This window comes from Sceloporus occidentalis, unplaced genomic scaffold, assembly GCF_023333645.1.
Source record: "Sceloporus occidentalis isolate IW3139 unplaced genomic scaffold, rSceOcc1.0.p SCAF_1, whole genome shotgun sequence".
In the NCBI taxonomy this organism is placed as follows: domain Eukaryota; kingdom Metazoa; phylum Chordata; class Lepidosauria; order Squamata; family Phrynosomatidae; genus Sceloporus; species Sceloporus occidentalis.
This window is the reverse complement of record NW_028316981.1, coordinates 281,913,519-281,930,390: the sequence shown is the minus strand read 5'-3', so window position 1 is coordinate 281,930,390 and position 16,872 is coordinate 281,913,519. Positions and strand designations below refer to the sequence as shown.

The 16,872-nt window shown below is 42.3% G+C and overlaps 1 protein-coding gene and 1 pseudogene across 2 annotated transcripts in view; one reads left to right on the top strand and one right to left on the bottom strand.

Moving 5' to 3' along the window:
- SREK1 (splicing regulatory glutamic acid and lysine rich protein 1) overlaps positions 1-7,087 on the top strand; it is a 39,978-nt gene extending 32,891 nt beyond the window's left edge. For both annotated transcript variants that reach the window (XM_089495006.1, XM_089495015.1), the window contains exons 10-12: positions 530-625; positions 2,951-3,089; positions 5,786-7,087. In XM_089495006.1, the coding sequence (XP_089351132.1) occupies positions 530-625; positions 2,951-3,089; positions 5,786-5,932 (382 nt within the window). In that variant the 3' untranslated portion in view covers positions 5,933-7,087. The remainder of the gene's footprint in view (positions 1-529; positions 626-2,950; positions 3,090-5,785) is intronic.
- Positions 7,088-7,934: 847 nt separating this feature from the next.
- LOC149323981 (interleukin-6 receptor subunit beta-like) overlaps positions 7,935-16,872 on the bottom strand; it is a 41,203-nt pseudogene continuing 32,265 nt past the window's right edge.

Genomic DNA, 16,872 nt, shown 5'->3' with positions numbered 1-16,872 from the left:
CTAGGCATAGTGGAAGGAAAACAGCAGTTGAATTTTGTGCCATTCACTTATTGATTGGAATTGCCTTCCATCTCTGCAGCTGATTTCCCCCATATTAAACAGTCTTTGGCGGGGGGGGGGGGGGGAGATAAACTGAAAAAAATGGGACAGGAAAAGTGATGGAAGAATTTGGACAGGAGCTTCTGCCAGCCTAGCAGTTCGAAAGTATGTAAATGCAAGTAGATAAATAGGTACCACTTCTTAGTGGGAAGGCAACAGCATTCGGTACAGTCTTGCTGGCCACATGACTACCGGAGTAGTTTTTGGACAAAGCTGGCTCTTCGGCTTAGTACTGGAGATGAGCACTGCCCCCTACAGTCAATTATTACTAGACATTCATGTCAAGGGAAAACCTTTATCTTTATAGTTGGCTAATTTAATACAGTGGTGACCAGGAGCTGTCTACACAGAAACATTTTATTGTTCATTTTCCTTGTGAAATTGTAATTGCTACCGGATTGACTAATCTTTATAATGTACGACCCTACAGAGATAGACGGAAGAGGAAGAGCCGAAGTCCCTCAAAGTCTCCCAGACCATCCAAAATCACAAAGAGGAAATCTTCCCGGTCTCCATCTCCAAGGAAGTAAGTATAAAGACAACCATGCACAAATTTTTACCACGTACCCAGTTGTTGTTGTTGTTGTTATTATTGAGAGGTGTTTGTCATGAGCAGATGTGGGAGTATGCTTTTGACATTCTGAGTTAGTTGGAAATAATATTGAAATCAAGTACAGTCCACCCTTGGCTGGACACCCCCCCCCCCCCGCGTAAGCCAAATACCGCACATGCTCAAGCCACATTCAAGTGAATGGGGCTCGTGCATGTGGCGGCGCAGCGGTGTGGCAGTGTGTGCATGGTGCGGCAGCGTATGCGCCATGAGCACACACCCCATTCATCCGAATGGGATGCGCCGCCCTGCACCCTCCCACACAGCTTTCGGCATATGCTAAAAGCCGTGTATAGTGCGCCCATGTGTAATGCGGGCACACTGTAGGTTGAAACTAATATATTCCATTTTCTACTTCTAAGGAAACATGCAGCTTTCTGCAATAGTTTTATCTCTTTCTGAAGTTACACTGGTGCTTCTAGTAAAATAGAATATTACTTTGCACATCTGTTTGGTCACTTAAAATATATTACCTTGCAACATATTTAGCAAACCTGCATGTTGTCAATGAGCGGGATCCATACTTGAGTTTAGTAGAGATCTGTTTCTGTTGGTGGAAGGGGTTGAAACAATGGTTCTTGCCAATTTATCCCCCAAAAGTCACTCCTCTGAATCACATCTGTGAAAAAAATTCCAGCATTGTCCTGCTTGGATCTTTCTTTTCTCTAAGAACAGAAGGAACTCTGCGATTCACAAAAGAGCATGTTTGGATCCAGGCCAAGACTGTTATCCTGGTATTGCAGTAGATGGACTAAAGCTGAGAGAAGGGGAAAGACTTGATTGCTTAAGGATGATTTAAACGGGGAGCTTCCTGATTGATTCCTAAGGCCCTAGTCTAGTCCTACACATATTTTTTGGGAGTAAGCTCTTTGGAATGTAATGGGACCTTACCTCTAAGTAGAAAACTATAGAGTTGTACCTAATTTCTTACCAACTGTCTTGTACCTATATCTTTCCTTTTTCACTTTTCTTTTCACACAAATTTATGCTGCAATGCATGCTGCGGCAGCCAATGTGGGTTTTACAATTAAAGAAACTTGAAAAATGCAAGCTTTCACTGTTAGTGACATATGCATAGATAGGATGTGTATGTCTTTTGGGGGGGGGGGGATGCTAAGGAGGTTGGTCTTCTCTTCCTGCTTCTGCAGCACTATACAGCGTCTGAAGGACTGGAGAAGCATCTGGGTGGGGACCCAACCCAGCTATTCTTCGCCTTGTGGAGAGCAGACAAGATTGGAGAAGCTATGTCTCTATATATTTAAAATTATGACAGCGGTGCTAAGACATCTGGATGATGCCAATACATTTTAGTGCTAATATAAACATTTCATGACTGGTTATAGGGACAAAACCATATAATTGTTTATTTGTGTATATATGCTTATATATTAATTGTGTATATATGCTTCTCCAATCCTTCCCTCTCCTCACAAAGCACAGGATAGCCATAGTGGGGGCGGGTGTAGAAGCTGTATGGTAAGTCAGGGGGTGGGAGGTAGGTGGTATATGGCTCAGCCTAGCATGGGTCTGCATGTGGAACTACTGTGCTAGCCAGGATTGCTGCCACTATATAATTTTATTTTGAGTACAGTGGACCCTTAAGTGGGGGATCTGTTCCGGACCCCCCCCCCCTGTAAGGCGAATTCCACCTATGTTTGAGCCCCATTCACTTGAATGGGGCTCGTGTGCACAGCGGCGCACGCTCCCCATTCATCTGAATGGGACGCGCCGCCCCATGCGCTCTGCACGGCTTGAGTACATACGCTCATGTCTGCGTATAACACGCCCACGTATAACACGGGTGCACTGTATTTACTTCAACTATCATCATCATGCATTTAGCAATTGCTTGTTAGCTATGTGCTCCCACTGGTGCTGTGTTGGTTGCCTGCCAGTCTCGTGTATGGCTGCATTTTCAGAATTTGTGTAAAAGAGACTCTGGGCATACAGTAAATTTATGAAGAGGAACATGAATGAACCATGTATTACCATAATAATAGACTCTTGTATTACTTTGTTGCAACTGTGAGAAAGAAGTTGTAGCATAAGCTCTCAGGTGTGTCTGAGGAAGTAGACCAAAGTCTACAAAACCAGATCTGTGTTACAACTTATTTCGCACAGTTAGTCTCAAAGGTGCTACAAGATCTCTTTGCATACTGGTATTCCAGACTAACATGGCTATCTCTCTGAATTATATGATAATAACGATTGCTTTAATTTTTTTTTTAAAAAAAAAAACAGAAGCAAGAAGGACAAAAAGACAGAGAAGGAAAGAGATTTGAGTAATGATAGAAGAGAGAGGGAGAGATCCACATCAAAGAAAAAGAGTAGCAAAGACAAAGAGGTTAAAGAGAAATCAGATAAAACCACAGCTTTGAAGGTAAGAAACTTATTTATTTACTTATTTATTTTATATCACACCTTTCTCCTTCTACAGGATCCAAGGATTTACTGCAGTACCACTCATGTCAAAATCATGCTTCGTGGAGAGTGTGGGAGGGAAAGTGGGTCAGAGGATATTCATCTATACATACATTGCTTCAAATATGTATTAGTATTATCTGGATATCTTTCAGCTTGAACTGTGGTGCCCAGAACTGGACACAGTATTCCAGCGCAATAAAGTGGAACTACAATTTTTCTCAGTCTGCTTGCTGTACTCCTGTTGACACAGTCTAAAATTGCATTGGCTTTTTTGGATGCTGCCATTCATTGTTGACTTATATTTAACTCATGGTCTACTAAGCCTGAGAGCCAGCGTGGCGTAATGATTTGAGGATTGGACTACAAGACTGGAGGCCAGGGTTTGATTCCCAGCTTGGCCTGAAACCTACTGGGTGACCTTGGGCAGGACACACTTTCTCAACCTCAGGGGAAGGCAAGGGCAAACTTCTGCAGAAATCTTGCCAAGAAAACCCCATTGGAAATTACTTGAAGGCACACAACAATAACACTAGATCCCTTATCCATCTACTTCTGTCAAGCTGGTGTTACCTATCTTATATTTGTTAAGATGTTTATATTTGTTCATTTCATTTTTCCTGCCTAAATTTAGTACCTTACACTTAAGCTTGTTGAAATTCATTTTGTTAGTCTTGGCTGACATCTTCTTTTTGTCTTCAGGGATATTAGTTACCCACTTAATATGGTGTCATCTACATATTTGATAGGCAGGTCTTCTGGTCTCATCCAAGTCATTTATAAAGATGTTGAACAACATTGGGCCCAGAAGAGACCATGGTCTCCCCACTAGATACTTATCTCTAGCATGAAAAGGAATCATTTGTAAGTAGTCAGTCAACCAGTTATAAATCCACAGAACAGTATCATCGTCCAGCCCACATTTTTCCAGCTTGTGTACAAGAATACCTGTTTCATAACACCTCTCAGAGCATTTTAATTACTACAGGTAGTGAAAAAGAAGACTGAAAGAAAAGTAGATTTCACTGTACATGATGAATACAGGTGGCTCACATATTATAAGAGGGATCTGTTCTGAGACACTTTGCACATTTAATTTTTGCATAAAATCTGGAACTCTTATTTTTGAAGTGGTAATGTGTTCTCTGTAAGCATTTTCTAGGTCCTCCAACATGATTCTATGGTATGTTTCTTCCAGAGTATGACCTCTGACTCAGGCTGGAGGACCTAGAAATACCCTGAGAAGTGTTCTGTTTAGAATTCTCTAGGTCTTCCAGCACAACTCTATGGTCAACCTCCGGCCAAAGCATACCATAGAATTGCACTGGAGGACTTAGAAAATGCCTAGACAGAGCATATTTTTTCTGCTACGTGAAAGTGAACACATGTTATATGAATTCGCATAATGCACGGGCTGCCTGTACCATTATGCAGGCTGGTATGTAGTGTGGTATGAAGCAGGAGGGTGCCCAGTTGATATTGGAGCAGTGCCTGGTGAAACTGTTTCCATTGTTGACTCTTTGGAAACAAAGAGTCACTTTTGAGATTGCATATTTACAAAACATAATGTATGGAAATCAAAAATTCAAGCCTGAAACAGACGGACCAAAAGCACCGCTTTTGGGCTGATCCATGGGTGTGGTTTTCAGATGATGCACACCTCTGGATTGGGCTGAAACTATGCCACAGCTGCCCAAGCTAGGTGCAAAAGGAGCGCAAAAAACCCCACTCCTAGCTGGTGGTTCATTGCAGATTGCAGCCTTGGTCCTGCACTGAATGGGGAGTGGCTGGTGCTGGAGCAGCCAAGCTGCTGGTCTGCTTGACCCCTCTGATGTTCAACAAACAAAACTATTCAATATATTAATGGTTTGGGGACATTTTTAAGTTTCTGACTCATGCCTGTGTGCTCCTTCTTAAAACCTAATTAGTTGCTGTAGCCAAAGTGTGTGTGTGTGTGCGTGCGTGTGTGCAAATATGTGCCTTCAAGTCACTTAGGCGGGTTACAGACTGCTGAAAAGCAGTGCTCTGCTGCCGCCGCCAGTTGCTGTGTGCAGGAACCGCAGCAGCCAAACCGCGCGGTTCCTGGACGCAGCGAAGAAGCGCCAAAACGGTGCTTGCGTCCTGGATGGGATGCCGTGAGGCACTACTCGCGCACTCGCGGCATCACATCCGGGGCGCGACGTACAGACGCTATGCATCTGATACGTCAAAATGGTGGCGCCCATGTGTATAGGGTGCCGCCATTATTATGCCCCCGTCACGTGCTAGGGGTGAGGCTGGTATGGACGCTAGGTCCTCGGCCAACCCCTAGCACGTGACAGGGGTGCCGCAAAGTACCGTTTGGAACGGGCCGTAGTGACCCTATGAATTCCATAGTATTTTCTTAGACGAGGAATAGTCAGAGGTGTTTTTGCTAGTTCCTTTCTATGAAAATATAGTGTACAATACCTGGTATTCGTTGGTGGTCTTCCATCCAAGTACTAACCAGAGCTGACCCTGCTTAGCTTCCAAGCTCAGACAATCTGATGCCTTTAGAGTATTTAGGCCCTTGCAGACTAATTAATCTGATTGTTTGTCAATGTATTATTTGCCTTTGCATTCTTTTCTTGGACTGTGCTCCTTTTATATCACTAATCTTTGCTTTTTACAATGTAGGATAAAGATTTGGGCAAAGAGAATCAGAATTCTGAAATCGATAAACCAGAAGAAAATGCGGCAGTGGAAGAAGAAATTAGATTACAGCAAAATGGGAACTGTCAACCAAATGAAGAAAATATCTCAGTTAAGACTGAAGAAGTGTAGAACATTGAATAGACTTCTTACCCAACTGTTGAAGTAAATACAAAGCATTTTCTCCTGTCCCCCACAATCCACCAAAAGAGGACAAAAAATATCAAGCAATCAACCGGATGTAGTGTATTGTGCTAGCAGTTCTTCCGGTTCTTGAAGCAAGAAGCAGAACTGACCAATATGAAATGCTGTGACAAAACCCAGCAGCATTAGATTGGATCATCCAAAGGAATCTGCATTTCTGTGATGATAAGATTGTGCAACAGCTGTTACAAATATGTGGATGTAATCTGTACAACCCAGAAAAGCTGCTGAGGATGCATTGGAAATTGTTAAAATATTGGTAGTTTAAAGAGTTTGATGTTTTGCTTTATGGATTTTAAGCTAAATTCCATGTGATATGTTTTGATGATGTGCTTGAAAATGGTGCAAAAATACACATGCTTCCCTTGTTGTTGTAAATGACAGTGATGAAAACTTTTAACCTAACACAGTTTTACAGTTGTTGTGTTTATTTCCCTCAAAGTCAAGTGAAGATTCTTTCTTTTTGTTGCTTGTGTATTTTTTTTTTTATATTTTAAATAATTTGCTTATAAATAAGTCTCGGATCTTTCTCTTACTAGTAGTTGATCAATGCATGCTAATGTTCTGGTTCTAGAAAGAACAGCCATGTTTATATTGGATTTCCATTCTGCCAACTATAAGCACATTATGTAGTAATCTCCAAATAACTGGCTTTGTTTTGAGCTTTATGGCAGTGTGCCCAGTCACCTGCAGATAGGACAGATGCCCATGACAAAAATAAATGTTTTGCTTTTGAAATGGGACATGGGAGCACAAGATGATGTGTTAGTGCCTTCTTTGAAACACAGAATAGTGGTTTCTAGTTCTTTTTAATTCCCCATTTTTGAATGCTTGATCTTCTGGATGATTCTATCACAGCAGTAGATGGGTTTTAGAGATCTGTTGGCCCTGTCACCTTGTTATTTGATAACGGGTTGAAGATCTCTTTAAATGAAATCACTCTCATGGCTAAAATTGCTGTTAAGAGATCATCATAAAGTGAGCATGACCCTGCTGTACAATTCATTTAGTTCCTAAGTTACTGGACCATATGGCAAGTATGAATTAAATAGTTCTGAATAAAAGTACTTCATATTAACTGTATTATGGACTGGGCTGAATGTCTAACAATGAAATCAAAAGTGCCCTTCTTTTGAATATCCTCAAGAGTTCATTTCTGACATGAGTTGTGTTAAGAAGACAGGAGCAGATTGCAAGTAGTCAATGAAAACAGTTGCATAGGTTTCTGCTTAATTTTTTGTAAAATAGTTTGTAAGACAGCAGAAGACAAAGTAAGTCTTCTGAATCTGTTTTAGCGTTTTAAGACTGACAACAGAAATTAAAACATAGCTACACTAAAATCAGGAACCATCTGAACGTAACATAAAACAATCAAATTGCCTTACTTCATGGGGAAAATGTACAGAAAAGCCAAGTAAGTATTAACTTCCAAGGTGTGTTTTAAAATTTGAACATTTTATGGTAAATGGAAAACAAAACCCATGTAAGGTGATTAAGCCTATTGATTGTGACACTGCTTTAATAGCTCATTATTTTCTATTATAATCTAGAGGCTTTTCTCCCTCCTTTTTTTGGCCTCCATGTACATGAAAATTATAATGAATGCTTTACCATGTAAAGTATGGACAGTAATTTTTTTGATGTTTAGCCACATGCAGTTGGCTGGCAAACAGCATATTCTGATAAAGTAATGACAAATCTCATACGCTTCTTGAAGGACTGTGAAAGACTGTTGGGAAAGCAGCTGTCATATGATGTGTAAGTAGCATAGAGCAAAGACTGTATACTTGTTATCTTTGTTACATCACTAATAAAATTAAGTATTTTAGAGGGAAAACATTTTTATTCACTTCTTGAAGGAATGCTTGAAAGTTGGTTATCATTATTTGCTAGGGAAATTGCATTTTCCTGGTATATGGGTACGTTTGTATTGATTCATAGTAAAGCAGATAGAAATACCTGAAATTTCTTGGTAAGTCTATGCAAGTGGCTACTTGCATTTAACTGATCAACTAAGAAGGTTCTGATCCAACTTTAACCTGTTTTCTGGGGATGGTTTTTCTGGCCTCATCACCTCTTGACTTGGCTTCACCAAACCTTGAGGAGAATATGCTGCTGGTTCTGTTCCTCTTCCTGGATTACTGGGTAAATGGTGGATTACTTTTGAAAACTGCATAGCTCTGTGACTGATATCCATGCCAACATAATCACAGTGAATGGTACCTTTTCCTTTTTTGCTGATATTAATTTCATCTGTTTTTTTCAAAGGAATCGGATTAGCATCTAGGTTTTCCATTCCAACCACTTCAAAATGTTTTGCAGAACCTTTCCTTGTGGCCTTGTCCATTGAAGGGGAACCATGTCTTATAAGTGAATGGCTTTCTTCCACATAGATTATCTTCTCTCCATTACATGGTTGAGATGAAACCAACTGCTGCAAGCCAGGTCCAAGGAGAGCCTGCAGATCAGATGGAATAGAAGTCATGGCCTTTTTACTAAGTACTTATAAGAATATAGTATATTCAGAGGTATAGTCTGTTGATGTAGGGTTTTTTAAATAATAATAATAATTATTATTATTATTATTAAGCTAAAAGAATGAGGAGAAAAATCAGCAAATGAATGGTCTTCAGTACGATTGGTGAAGCATATTGACATGGTCCTGTGACCAGCCTAGTGGCATTGCTCTACATGTGTATTAACACCATCACTTTTTTTTGGGTGAGTTAATTAACTTTCTACTGCTCCCCTCAGTACATCACTTCCATACACGTTCTTCCACCCCTCAACTGTTGACCTAGAAATGACCACTATCATTTTTACAAATACCCATCAGGGTTCAAGAGAAAAAAGCTTTCCCAAAGCCATTCAGTTTTATAAACACAATTTGCTGCTCATTGCTACTGAGCATAACCCGTTTGAACAAATTTGCTAAGAAAACTCTATAATAGGGATGCCTTAGAGTTTCCATAAGCTGTAAATGATTTGAAGGCACACAACACTGTGGCAGATACATAGTCTGTACCATTGAAAATTATGTAGAAACAAGCACAACCCTGTGTTGGTTTGTTTTCATTTTACATTTACTGCAGCCTTTCTAACTACATTTCCATGGACAACTGCATGAGGAATACCATAACAAAGTCCTAATGATTACTGGTCTCTTGTTCGGCTGCATTATAGCTATGCTATTTGTAATTTTTTTAAAGTACAGGAAATAGGAACTGACTGCTTTAAAACTGATGCTTTAAAATATGGTACCCAAACTTTGGTCCTCCAGGTGTTTTGGACTTCAGTTCCCAGAAGCCACAGCCAGCTAGTCAATGGGGATTCTGGGAGCGGAAATCCAAAACATCTGAAAGGAACCATTGCATTAAAAGAATGCTTGGCTTACCACTGGAAAGGTTCCTTCCATATTCTGCGTAGCACTGCTATATCTGGGATTTGGTACAACTGGCCAGCACATTTTTCTAGATCTGTAAGTAGAGGTGGTTTAAACTTGAAGATATGTTACTAATATCAAAAGCTACCCATTTCAAATAAGATCATATGAATAAGATTACTGATCGTATTATTCACAAATGAAATTCAGCTGGCAAAAATAGGGAGAACAGTATTTATGAACTGAAACAACCCACGTCTGCACCAGGCTTCCATCAGAGACTCTTCACAGCTGATAAGCCAAGTGCTACTAAACATTATGCTGCCTGACACAGTTGTTTCCACCAACAACCTGGAGTTGACACTAAATCCAATGTCACATGAAATATTTTTCAAATCAAAGCAGAGGGAGATAAGAACGAGAATGGTACTGTGGTAGTTGGGAATAGACTCTTCCTCTGCTATATTGCCATGCCTGTGATTTACAGGAATTCTATTTTAAAAGTATTTATTGACAACTGTTAATATGTATTGGTTTTGTGTTATTTGTTGTTGTTCCCCACTTTAAGCCATATAGAGAGGCAGGTAATAAATAATATAATATGTAATACAATAATATTATTATTAGTGCTGCTCAGAGTGGTGGTCCCGGGACTGAGGCTGGTTCCTAGAGTGGTGTTAGCCTCTGGCGAGTTTCCAGAAAAGAAAAGAAAAGAAAAAACAATTGTAGCACAACAACTGACCATAGTTGCTAGCACATTGGAAAATTGCTGGTCCCCAACACTGAATATAGCAATAGCAAGTATATTTCTAAGCCACTATATCAGTGAATTAACATTCTAAGCAGTTTACAATGTGTAAGCCAATTCTCCCCAACAAGCTGAGTGCTCATTTTACCAACCTACAGAAGGATGGAGGGCTGAGTGGACCCTGGAGCCCTGCCTGGGATTGAATTCACAACCTCACAGGCTATTTGGGAGCCCTGGTGGTGCAGTGGTTAAATGCCTGTAACCACTGCGCCATGAGGGCTTCCAAATAGCCTGAGAAAAACTGTTTTACCAACAATGCCTACTCAAACTAAAGGACTGCCATCTTAAAGTCTTTCTAATTTTACCTTAAACCAATCTGACCAGGATCCAATGGTGTACATTTACTGGATTGCACTGCTTCTGCTAGGACCAGCACTTCTCCCTTATTGCTGTAGCCCCCGGGCTCTCTAAAATCTGCTGCTGCTAGCTAGGAAACCCTCTGGAGCAGGTTTTGGACATGACACAGATTGCTGGAGCAGGTTAGGGAGGTGAAGAATGTTCCGGTTCTACTGGGATTTGATACTGAAGAACGCCATCGGATCTTGGTCTCTGTATGAACAGCTGCTTTGTACCATAACCTCTATTGTGCAGAGAAAGGAATATTTAAGGATAGTGAAATGCCAAAAAGCTAGTTAGATGTCTTTGGGAAAGGTGGTGTGGATCAACCCTTTCAGAAAATATTTACTCTAAAAATATTGGCCTAAATCCTCTTTTAATCTTGACAGAGTAGATCCCTTGAATCAGTTGGATTTACCTGGGTGTTAATTCACCATTCAACAATTGATTCAGTGGGTCCATGTCTAATCTATGACCAACAACCTTTGCCTCTTCTTTTACTACTGTGTTACTTTGAATTCCACTCTTTATGATTGATAAATAATATGGTCATGCAAAGCAATTGAAAGTTTCACAATGTCATGAAAAACCTCTTACCTTTTAAATACTAAGGAATAAACCATGACAACAAAGAGCATGGTGAGTATGATGCCAAGACAGAGGCCAGCAAGAATTCTTTCAAATTCCCCTTCATCTGAGAACAAACAATGAAAGATACATAAGTCTGAACAAAAAAGAACTGTGACAGAATGATCACCCTTGCAATACTGAATATCTTGAAAATCTTATGAATTTAGTTATGTACTATGAAGTGAGGAACTGGGCAAGGTTAGAACAGAGTGAGCCAGTAATATTGGGGAATATGAGGGAAAGGATATAAAAAAGAGGCATGACTTTAAAAAAAGTCAGATAGGGACAGCGGTAAATATATATAGGGACAGGGGCAGTTAGGAATGGATTAAATCTAGAGAGGAACAGATGGCATAGGTCCATTAGGAAGAGGGGAATGGAGGAGATCTGAATAGAGTTTTGAGGAGTTGAGAGTGACCAAAGAGATCTGCAGGAAGTGTTACTTTGTTTGAAACAGAGTAATAGTACGGGGACCTTATTATCCAGGGGGGTTCTGTTCCAGACCCCTCACCCAAAGAGACCATGGTTGGGGAGGGCAGGCTGTATGTATATTGTGTGTGGAAGTACCATAAAGCTAGACATTTGTTTTATTTGTTATCAAATAAACATTTTTTAAATTTTCTACATCTCTATCTTGTTGTTTTAATTTAATAATTAACAAGGAAGAATAGTCACATTTTACCACAACTGAAACCAGCCACCAATGCATCCATTTGTCTAGTATAGTGGACACCTTGAGGCCCAAGTACCAGATCCAGGGAAAGATCTTTAAGGTAAAAGGGGCAGGTTAGTGATAGGAGCCCTAGGGTTGGAACCCTTTCCTCCTGCTTTGCTACATGCCCAACATCATTCACTTGATCCTTGCCACCTCTTCACCATACACTACAACTATTTATGCCATATTGTTAGCATACCCGATAACCCCCCCCCCCCCCCACACACACACACTGTATATAGGTCTCATATTTTCATATTTTCTATTTAGAGTCAGGTATGTTTTCACAGGTCATGATGGCTTTTGGACCACTAGAAAGTTTCCCATGGGAAAGACACATTGACTCGAAGACATGTGGAGGATCTAGATAATACCAAAATACGTTAAATGAGTTTGCTGATTGGTCCATCCCCACCCATCCCCAGGCTAGTCACATATCCTCTTGCTCTGGAAACACAAGCAGTACCATTGAACTAAGGTGAGTAAGACTATACCTCCTACCTATCCCCTGCCGTGTTTCTAACCAACTTCCTTATCCATTTTGGGATTGTCCCAGATCCAATCAGAATTAATCCAGAGTTAATACCATCTACTGAAGTTGCCCCTTTTCTTAAATCCTGTAAGAAAGCACTCAAACCCTTTATACTTCATGTGGGAACATTAAGTATCCCTTGAGGGCACCAAACTGGATATATACATCCAACCCATACATGCTCCCTGTGCATACAGCTGCCACCTACCATAGCTCTGTCCAACTGTCACCCTTGTATGCTGTCTAAACCATACCCCTCTTTCTGTGGATTCTTCTACAAGACTTGCAGATATCACCCTCCCTACAACCTTAAGTTTCCACTATCCAAATTTCCATACCTCTGTTTCAGTTAGCCTTGTATGGTATTTCAGACTGAATAGTTACTGTGAGTTAGGGCGGAAAAATGAAATGCATAGATCTAGGATGGGGGGCACCTGGCTGAATAAGACTACATGTGAAAGGGATCTAGGAATCCAAGTAGACCACAAGTTGAACATGACTCAACAGTGTGATGCAGTAGCTAACAAGGACAATGCAATTTTAATAATAATAATAATAATAATAATAATAGAATCATAGAATCATAGAGTTGGAAGAGACCACTAGGGCCATCCAGTCCAACCCCCTGCCATGCAGGAAATCCAAATCAAAGCATCCCCAACAGATGGCCATCTAGCCTCTGCTTAAAGACCTCCAAGGAAGGAGACTCCACTACACTCCGGGGGAGTTTGTTCAACTGTCGAACAGCCCTTACTGTCAGGAAGTTCTTCCTAATGTTGAGGTGGAATCTCTTTTCCTGTAGCTTGCATCCATTGTTCTGGGTCCTGTTCTCTGGAGCAGCAGAAAACAAGCTTGCTCCCTCCTCAATGTGACATCCTTTCAAATATTTAAACAGGGCTATCATATCACCTCTTAACCTTCTCTTCTCCAGGCTAAACATCCCCAGCTCCCTGAGTCGTTCCTCATAGGGCAAGGTTTCCAGACCTTTCACCATTTTAGTCGCCCTCCTCTGGACACGCTCCAGTTTCTCAATGTCCTTTTTGAATTGTGGTGCCCAGAACTGGACACAATATTCCAGGTGGGGCCTGACCAGAGCAGAATACAGTGGCACTATTACTTCTCTTGATCTAGACACTATACTTTTATTGATGCAGCCTAGAATTGCATTGGCCTTTTTAGCTGCCGCATCACACTGTTGACTCATGTTCAACTTATGGTCTACTTGGACTCCTAGATCTCTTTCACATGTAGTCTTAGTTTTTATTTATATCTTCCCACCTCTCCCGATGGATCGAGGCGGGGTCACAACAGAGTTAAAAACAATTACAATATTACAACATTAGTTACCACATAATTAAAACCACAGCTAAAAACATGAAACATCAATCAATCGCAGGATCAGATGCTCTCGTTCCATACCAATAGTCTTCATAGGAGGTCAGGAGGATATGCGTGGCAAAAGAGCTCTGTCTTTACCGCCTTCTTGAAAATTTCCAAGGATGTAATAAGGCGAGTCTCCTCTGGGAGTCTATTCCATAGTCTAGGGGCAGCTATACTGAATGCTTTTTGGGAAGTAAAAACATGTTTGGATGCTGGTACCTCCAGCAGATTCTTCCCACTTGTTCTAAGAGTGCAGGGCGGATTGTATAGGGAGATGCGTTCCAGTCAGTAACCCGGGCCCAAGCCATGTAGGGCTTTAAAGGTAATGCCCAACACCTTGTATTGTGCCCGGAAGCTGACTGGGAGCCAGTGTAGATCTTTCAAGATAGGTGTTATATGGTCAAGTCTCGAAGAACTAGTGACCAACCTGGCTGCCGCATTTTGCACTAGTTGGAACTTCCGAACTTGATACAAGGGTAGCCCCATGTAGAAATCAAGACGAGAGATTACCAGAGCATGTACTACAGCTTCAAGGTCTTTTCAGTTGAGGTAGGGTCGCAGTTGGCGTATCAGCCGAAGTTGGTACCAAGCACTTCTGGCCGTTGCATCTACTTGAGATGACAAACGTAGAGACAGATCCAGAAGTACTCCCAAACTGCGAACTTCCTCCTTCAGGGGAAGTGTAACCCCGTCTAGGAGAGGAGGACAAATTTCCTTCCCCAGACCTAAGGAACCAATGGCAAGTACCTCCGTTTTCTCTGGATTCAGCCTGAGTTTGTTTTTCCTCATCCAGCCTATTACTGACTCAAGGCAGGAGTTCAGAGGGGAGATGCCATCTTTAGTCACTGTAGCAGTCAGAGACATGGAGAAACATATTTGGGTGTCATCAGCGTACTGATAACCCCACGCCCCATGACTCCACATGATCTCTCCCAACGGTTTCATGTAAATGTTAAATAGCATGGGGGACAGAATGGTGCCTTGAGGGACGCCAGATGTAAGCTCTTTCCTAGAAGAGCAACTGTCCCCCAGCCTCACCATCTGGGACCTGCCTGAGAGGTAGGATCGGAGCCACTGGAGCGCAGTGCCCCCTATGACCAACTCCCTCAGGCGTTCCAGAAGGATACCATGGTCGATGGTATCGAAAGCTGCTGAGATGTCCAAGAGCACTGACAGGGTTACACTTCCCCTGTCTGTGCCCCAGACGGAGGTCATCGATTAAGGCGACCATGGCTGTCTCCACTCCATACCCCGCCCTGAAGCCAGTTTGAAATGGGCCCAGATAATCGGTTTCATCTAAGACAGCCTGGAGTTGGAAGGCCACAGCTCTCTCGATCACCTTGCCCAAGTATGGTAATAAGGAGACTGGTCTGTAGTTATTTCTCTCCAGGGGATCTAGGGAGGATTTTTTTTAGAAGTGGTTTGACCACTGCCAATTTTAACTGAGATAGAAATGTGCCCTCCCTGAAGGATGCATTAATTATGGACTGAAATAGTGCAATCATAGCATTCCCTCCCTGGGCGGTCAACCAAGATGGGCAAGGATCAAGAGTGCATGTCGTCTTCCTTACACTTCCAAGGAGCTTGTCCACTTCATCGGTACTTACAAACTCAAGGTGATCCAGTCTAACATGGTCCACAGAGTCTCTGGACACCTCTCTTACTGTTTCTGTGATAATGCTGGTGTCAAAGATCAGCCCTTATCTGAGAGATTTTGTGTGCAAAAGAGGTCATTAAAAGCATCACAGCAGGCTTTAGTTGGTTGCAACAAAGGTTCAGGGGGGGAGGCGGTTGGGTCAGCTCTCTAACCACCCTGAACAGCTCTGCTGGACGAGACTCTGCAGACATGATACGTGCAGCATAGGAGGAATTCTTTGCTGCACCTATCGCCACTCCGTAAGATTTCAATAAGTTCTCAAGGAGTGTCTTGTCGGATAAGCGCTGATGTTTCCGCCAGCGGCACTCTAGTCATTGTGCAGCCCGCTTCATCCGTCAAAGATTTTCTGTATACCAAGATTTTTTATTTGAAGCGGGTCAGAAAGGACGCTCGGGAGCGATACTGTCTATAGCCTTGGTAATGTCATTGTTCCAGATCTCAACCAAGGCGTCGACAGAGTCACCGTCAGTCCCAATCATAAGCCCCGCTAGAGCTACTTGGAACCTTTTGGGTTCCATCAGCTTTCGAGGGCGGACCATTTTAATAGGCCCTCCACCCCCGAGGGGGATCTGGGTAGTCGCCTTCAGTCCCACCTTGACCAGAAAACGGTCCGTCCATGACAGAGCAGAGGTTTGAGTTACCTCTGCCCACAGTTGTTCCTGCTCTGTACTAAAAACCACATCGAGTGTATTACCAGCACAATGTGTTGGACCTGAGACTAGTTGGGACAGGCCCATGGCTGTCATGGAAGCCATGAACTCCTGAGCTGCACCTGATAGATCTGTTAAGCCGGCCTCGTAGGGGATGTTGAGGTCCCCCAGAACAAGAAGTCTGGGGGACTCCAGCACCAGCTTCGAGACCAGCTGTGTCAGCTCGGCCAGGGAGTCTGTTAGGCTACGGGGTGGACGATAGACCAACAGGATCCCCAGACTGTCCTTAGCCTTCAGAGTCAGGTAAATACACTCAATGTGGCTCATTTTCCAGACAGGTTTTCTAGTCAGGGTGTAGATGTTCTTATGGACTAAGGCAATCCTTCCCCCTCGCCCACTTTCCCTAACCTGCTCCTTAACAGTATAACTGGCTGGGAGGGCCTGGGCCCATACTGCATTACTCTCGGCCCCCAGCCAGATTTCTGTGCTACAGGCCAGGTTGGCCTTTTCATCTTCCAGAAGATCGTAAATTATGTGGGCTTTGTTCCTCACTGACCTGGCATTACAAAGGAGCAAGTTGAGGGTTGTAGTATGACAGGGATGACCCTCGGTTCTTTTGGGTTAACAGGGTGAGTGGAAGACGGGATAGGTATTAAGCATCGATCTTGTCTTCCTTTATACTTCATGCCCACCCTGCTAACGCTGTATCTCCCATTACCCCACACTACTCCAATTGGTGTGTTATAACCAGAGTTCACAATCAAGTGGTTCCCCTCAG